Source organism: Malus domestica, chromosome 01 (assembly GCF_042453785.1).
Source record: "Malus domestica chromosome 01, GDT2T_hap1".
NCBI lineage: Eukaryota > Viridiplantae > Streptophyta > Magnoliopsida > Rosales > Rosaceae > Malus > Malus domestica.
In genome coordinates this window covers 24,876,430-24,882,998 of record NC_091661.1, presented here as the reverse complement: position 1 = coordinate 24,882,998, position 6,569 = coordinate 24,876,430, and the positions used below count along the sequence as shown (strand labels likewise).

The window sequence follows — 6,569 nt, the reverse complement described above, 5'->3', positions numbered from 1 at the left end:
GCAGCTGCCATGTTGTGGGCCTTTTGCCTTGGGTCATAGGTTCCTACGCAATGCGGTGGGCTGCTGATGCTGCGGTGGTCCTCGCCGTAGGCTACAAGGTAGTGGCCGCGGCGGTGGGTCTCCTCTCGCCGTCACGTTGAGCCTTAAAGATCGTCTTGTGGGCTTATGTCCTCATCTCTACTCTTTGGTCCAAACCCTTGTACATATGAGGTTCCGTTTGTTGTGGTTTCCGAATTTCCTACCATTATATCCTTTCTCCAGGGATTGATCAAGAAACTTTTCTAGGAAAAATTAATTGATATGACGTGTGAGAAATTCAATGTAACAGAAAATTCAAGAAACAAACGCAAGAGGCTTCTTCGAGTATTTGAATCAACTCTCAATGAAAGCACCAATTTGTCGATACAAATTTCTGCCATCTTCAGTCTTGACGAAAATGCACCTGCAAAACAATCAATACAGTTGATCAAAGACCTAAACCTCATGCGCCCACGAGGTGGGGTGTTTAGGCCAATGGATCTCCGATGCCTAAGTCAGTTTCTCTGAGAGAGTAAAGTGTTTAGGGCTTTTTTAGGGTAGTAAAAGCTTCTGAAATTTGGTAGAATATGGGGTATATATAGGGGGAGGGTCGGCCATAGTGTTAGGGTTTTACCCTTCACATCGCGGCATCCTATTGGCCAAGGTTTATGGATAAATATTCTCAAGATATTAAATATGAAATAATATTTTGAGATAATGGAGTAATTATCCCTAATCTATTTAAATTGGGATTACTTACTTGATTGAAGTCAATCTTCAATTGGGAATGTATTAAAGATAGGATTTAGGTAATTAATCCTTATCTTTAATTTGACTTTTCCTTGCCAATGACAGGTGAGCTGTGGACAGTCGTATTCAGCTGCTGAGACCTTCAGGGGCCTTCAGGGGTGTGAACTGCGCGTGAGAGTATCTAAGGAGCCTGCCCATTTATTGAGGGCAATCTTGTCTTTCTCGAGTAAAAGTCCACATGTCGCCTCTAGAATTTTTGGGATTATTTTAGGCTCCACGCATGACACGTTATGTGGTTTGCAAATTTAGTCTAAATTTTGATCTACCCAGCAATACTCCTTTGCTAAACTTATCATGTTTGAATTTTGGTCTAAAACGAAATAATCCGTGAACCAATTAGTATCCTAATTTTACTCACCTCATATGTGGATCAATTATTATTATTAATATTTTTTTTAAATCAAATACGATATTCATTTCATAAGGGAACAATGTACAATCAAAGGGAAATGGTGCTAAGAATGAGCCTCGATAAAAACTTTCCCGAGAATTAACCCAAAAGAAAGGAAAATGAGTGTCCCGTACCAAACTAAATTAAGAATTGAAACTATCCTCCAAAATAAGATCAAAAATTACATCGGAAGGTTCTCAAACCAAGAAACTGGCTGTGCCAAAGTGAGACCACGCCGAGCTAACCTGTGAGTCATTGCATTGGCATCACGTCGCACAAAATTGGCCTTCCACTGCTGAGCAGGTTGTAACAGCCTCCGTATATCAGTTAATATATGACCAAAATTTCCATCATTAACATCCAAGTTATTCTGAACAGCAGCAATGATCACCAGCAAAGTATCACCCTCCAATATCACTTTCTGACTATTCCATCGTTGAAGAAGCAGTGCAACCTCACGAGCCGCTGCAATTTCAGCCATTAAAGCCAAAGCAATCTCCTCCAGCTTTAACGCCATGGCAGCAATAAATTCCCCAGCTGCATCTCTTATAATTATTCCTACTCCTCCCCTTTTGTTCTGCTCATCCCATGCCCCATCAAAATTGCACTTAATCCACCCTTCCTCCGGCTTCCACCATTTCTGTACCTCGGCAAGCTTAGTCTTCGGTTGCACCGCGTTCCACTTTTTAAATTCCATCAACCAAGTATGTGCTTGAATTTGGATGTCCTATGGTGGTAAAACCGAGCCCTTCCATAATAGCTCATTACGAGCTTTCTAAATGTTCCATAGCAACATAAGCACTAAGTCAAAGCACTCCCTGGACATAATGGAAGCCACTCGCGCCACCCAATCTTGTAACCCAATATCCCCTTGTTGCATAGAATGTAATCCCAATGGACTAGCGAACATATCGCCATAGCTTGAGGGCACCCAAATCTTTAAACTTTATTTTAGAACGTCGGTTCTTTAAACTTTATTTTAGTCATTTGTTACTTCTGTATCCAAACACCCAAATCTTTATCTCGATTTATCCTTTGAACTTTCAAAGCGGTTATGAGTTCTAACAATGATTTTTAACATGACTATTTACTCCTCCAAATTAATTTTGTAAATTCGTTTAATTGACATAAAACAAGATAAATGTAGTTTAAAACGTTTAAAAATAATATGTACTTGTAAGTTTGTAACAAAAATTGAAAATATGGTGAGAGTTCATGAAGCATTGCTAAGCTTCTTCAAGGGAAACGATAATTGCACTATTTTTTTTTTTTATTTTTGATCATCAGATTAGATCAAATCTATTTTAAACAATGTTATAAATATTTATCTTCACTTGTAAGTGATCGAGAGGTCTTAAATTTGATTATCGCCAAATGTAAATTTGAATCATATTATTGCTAGCCTATTGTGAGATCTAACCCACTCTTCCACCCCCTTAGGTTTGATTTATCGTTTGTTAAAAAAAACAATGCGATAAATTCAAAGATGAGTGTTTAAAAAGAAATAAATAATCTGTATGTGTGATTATTGTTTTTATTAGAAGAGAAATAAGAAACCCTATTGGAGTTTTTCAGTGGGCCATAAATATGCCCTAAGCCCACATTGATAGCCTTTTTTCGGTCAACAAGCCCACATTGAGAACGGGCTTAAATTTTATACGGCATGTCGTGTGAAGGGTTCGTTTACTTTACAGAGACTCTCCGAATTCCGTGCGTCGTTTCCCACGTGAAGTGCCGTTTTAAGTGCATTTTCATCCGTTGTTTCTGTTTTTCTTCTTCTCTGGTTCCAAAAACTTCAATGCAAACACATTCCCAACAAAACTTAACGTTCAAAAAATCTTCTACCGTGTTGATCACCATTCTGCGCGCCATTGTTTTATGATTACCCACTTTCCGTTTGTTTCTCGGGAAAATCACATTGGAAAGAAAACGTAGGTAAATGAAACTGCTTTCTGAGAGAATGGGTTAATTTGTTTGGTATTGTGATTGCTAATGGCTTTTTGTTTGTTGAATTTTGGATCTGGCCAGGTGTGGGGTGGTGTGTGTGTGTGTGTGTGTGAGGAGTAGAACGTATGGCGTATAAGGTGGATCACGAATATGATTACCTCTTCAAGATTGTATTGATTGGAGATTCGGGTGTCGGAAAATCGAACATTCTTTCGAGGTTTACGAGGAATGAGTTTTGTTTGGAGTCTAAGTCCACCATTGGAGTTGAATTTGCAACTAGGACATTGCAGGTTGGTTTTTTTTTTTTGGAAAATATTGATCATTTGCAATTTTCCTGGTTTTATATTGTTCTGTTCTTTAATTTTTATTTGAATTGAAACAATGGTGAAGCAATAAATTATCATATATAGAATTGTGGGAAATCATTATAATTGTCTTCTGATAGTTTATTTCGATCTCTTTAGGCAAAGTTTTATGAAGTACAAAAACTTTAGCGCCCGTCTGGTAACCATATCGTTGCGGTTCTTCTTACCAAAACAATGGATTGAGTTTTAGTAAGCCTTCGTGCATATCAACTTTTAACTATTTGTTTATAGCCTGTGAATCTCTAAGGATGAGAAGTTATTATATAACTTTACTTATACAGTTTAAGGTATAGTACCAAACTACCATTCTGCAGAATATTGTTTGGTAACGGTTGGATCTAAAATCTACCCAACCCTGCCGTGTTACAATACCATTTTAGCCGATTTCAGATGTAATTGAATTGTTTAGTGGCAGGGTTCTGTGCAGGGCTTGTAGGGCTTCTCTTGTTATGTATAGTGGAGAACTTCAGAATGGGATTATCATTTTTTATACTAAAAAAACCCTTCTCAATCTCACATGTCTAAACGACGCGTCTTTTACTGACAAACAGCTGTTAAAATCGAAGCGATTCATCACTTGGTTTTGATTTTTTAGTCATCTAAGTTTAAGGAATAGTTGCTTGCTTCTACGTCAAGATATATCCTTTTATTCCGATGCAGGTAGAGGGGAAGACAGTGAAAGCACAAATATGGGACACGGCAGGTCAAGAGAGGTACCGAGCCATTACGAGTGCTTACTACAGAGGGGCTGTTGGTGCCTTATTGGTGTATGACATAACCAAGAGGCAAACATTTGACAATGCGCAGAGGTGGCTCCGCGAACTAAGAGACCATGCAGACTCTAACATTGTCATAATGATGGCCGGGAACAAATCTGACTTGAATCACCTGAGAGCAGTTCCGGCAGATGATGCTCAAATCTTGGCTGAGAAGGAAGGTCTCTCGTTCCTTGAAACTTCAGCATTGGAGGCCTTCAATGTCGAGAATGCGTTTCAGACCATTTTGTTGGACATTTACCACATAATAAGCAAGAAGGCACTAGCAGCACAGGAGGCAGTTTCTACTGGACTTCCTCAAGGAACTACCATCAATGTTGCAAATATTTCCAGCGACATGAACAAGAGAACTTGTTGCTCTAACTAAGAAAGTATCGACTATCGATCTATAAGACGGAAAGAAGTAGGCATGCGTATACAATTTTTGTTTTTGTTTACAGAAAAATGTGGCTAAGTTTCTAACTTCTTGTCATGTATTTTAACCTCTAGACACTAAAGCGAAAAGCACAGGGTTTTAGTGAACCGTAGTTGAAGATGAACGTGACAGCGTCCACTGTTTCTGTTGATTTTTGGACTGGTAACTAAGGTAACCGGGGTCTTGTTATAGGCAAGGATTAGGTCAAAAAAGCATTGTATGTGTTCATATTTTTTTTTTCTTCTTGTTCTCCAAAATTCTTCTCTGATCTTGTGAATCTTTGTACTTGATGCTGCAATAAATCTTTCCATGTATTATATGATGTTATTACTTTTTGAAAAATGGCAATCTGTACATTATAGAGAGCTCAGAAACAGTTGTTTGATTTCGGAAAAATACATGCGTTGAGTCGAAGTTTGTACAGTCTCACTCATCTGGATGAGACTTGAAAGACACGATAGGTTGAAATATTGTCCAATATATTAAATTAGTTCCAACGTTTAGAGTTAAGAAACACAACTTAATAGTAGTCTAATTTAATTCAAATAATTCAGTCCAGATCGAGTAACCAATTGAAAAGTGGAACAAGTTCCGCCGTGGATACTTAAATAGTTGTGTTGATGCACCCAGATTGGCTACGTCCACGGAGTAGAGGAGTTCTCATTAATTGTGAAGGGTTACACAAGTATATAGGTTCAAGCTCTCCTTTAGTGAGTACTAGTGAATGATGTAGTACAAATAACATTAGGAAATATTGTGAGAGAATGATCTCTATTTATAGAAGAAAGTTTCTAGTTTCATTCTGACATTGACACGTGTCGTGTTGTGATTGGCTTCTGATGTTGACACGTGTCGCGCTATGATTGGCTTCTGATGTCGACACGTGTCGCGCTATGATTGGCCTCCTGTAGGGAGACTCTTCTGGGTCCTTGACGGTATAACGTTGACCGGTGCTCAGTAGTTTCGGGATTGGTCAAGTATAGTACAAACAGTGCTCCCCTAAGTTCCCAAGTGAGGGAAGCTCCTTGGTTGGGGACTTGCAAGATCCAAGCCATTAAGTAATCACGAAACTTCTAAGTACCAAAGTGTGGTATCATTTTCACTTACCTTATCTGTCTTATACGTAGATGTGGCATCTTCTCTTGAAGTACTTTCCCTCCATCCAGGGGTGGTATCTTTAACCGATGAAGATGCACAAGGTAATGTATCAATTTCACTTGAAGCTTACTTGTAGTTTTGGGCTTGGTCAAGTGTGATACAAAACCCTATAGTAGGAGTCCCCCAAGTCGCCGGGCTAGAAGATTTGCCAAAAGAGGTAACAGACAAGGTAAGCAATCAGACTTCCAAGCAAGCAACCTGGATCGGAGGTTCGGCTTCGGCTTCTGGTTGATTGTTCTCCTTCTTCTTGGGTCGTAAACAGCAACAAGGATAAAGAGAAGCAAATGTAGAAGAGATGATATGAGATACTTTTGCTTTTGAAGAAGTAACTTTCCACTGGCTTATTCTTGAACTGGGTTGGAGGGTTTTCTGGTTTCCTCCAGAGTATAAAGCCGACTCAAGAATTTGAGGGTCAAAACAAGTCCATCAAATCAAGAGTGTGTTCGACCTTGATGATATGAGATACTTTTGCTGTTGACGAAGTAATAGATGAATCTGCATGTGTTCTGTTGCGCTTGTCTCCACATGCTTCCTTGTATCCTTCTTACTTGCCCTATCTGTTCCTCAGGCAGATGTGGTATCTTTTCTGGAAGCATAAGACGTTGAAGACAAGTACTCGAGAGCAATGCTAGGTAAGTAATCAGGCAAGGGGTTCCAGGTAGTCAGTTCTTGATTGGAAGCTTGATTCC

General features: G+C 39.1%; 2 protein-coding genes across 3 annotated transcripts; one reads left to right on the top strand and one right to left on the bottom strand.

The window, feature by feature from the left end:
* Positions 1–372: 372 nt before the first annotated feature.
* On the bottom strand, positions 373–1,916 carry LOC108169394 (uncharacterized). Its single transcript, XM_017322609.1, has 2 exons — positions 1,465–1,916; positions 373–442 (listed from the first exon to the last, which is right to left on the bottom strand). The coding sequence occupies exons 1-2, from the start codon at positions 1,914–1,916 to the stop codon at positions 373–375; spliced, it is 522 nt and encodes a 173-aa protein (XP_017178098.1).
* Positions 1,917–2,991: 1,075 nt separating this feature from the next.
* Positions 2,992–5,049, top strand: LOC103435564 (ras-related protein Rab2BV-like). 2 transcript variants are annotated; one of them, XM_008373961.4, is made up of 3 exons: positions 2,992–3,150; positions 3,248–3,456; positions 4,192–5,049. In XM_008373961.4, exons 2-3 carry the CDS (start codon positions 3,292–3,294, stop codon positions 4,672–4,674), a joined length of 648 nt encoding a protein of 215 aa, XP_008372183.1. In that variant the 5' UTR covers positions 2,992–3,150; positions 3,248–3,291; the 3' UTR covers positions 4,675–5,049. The 2 variants fall into 2 exon arrangements, with proteins under 2 accessions (XP_008372183.1, XP_008372177.1); XM_008373955.4 differs by having other exon boundaries at positions 2,992–3,154.
* The last annotated feature ends 1,520 nt before the right edge of the window (positions 5,050–6,569 follow it).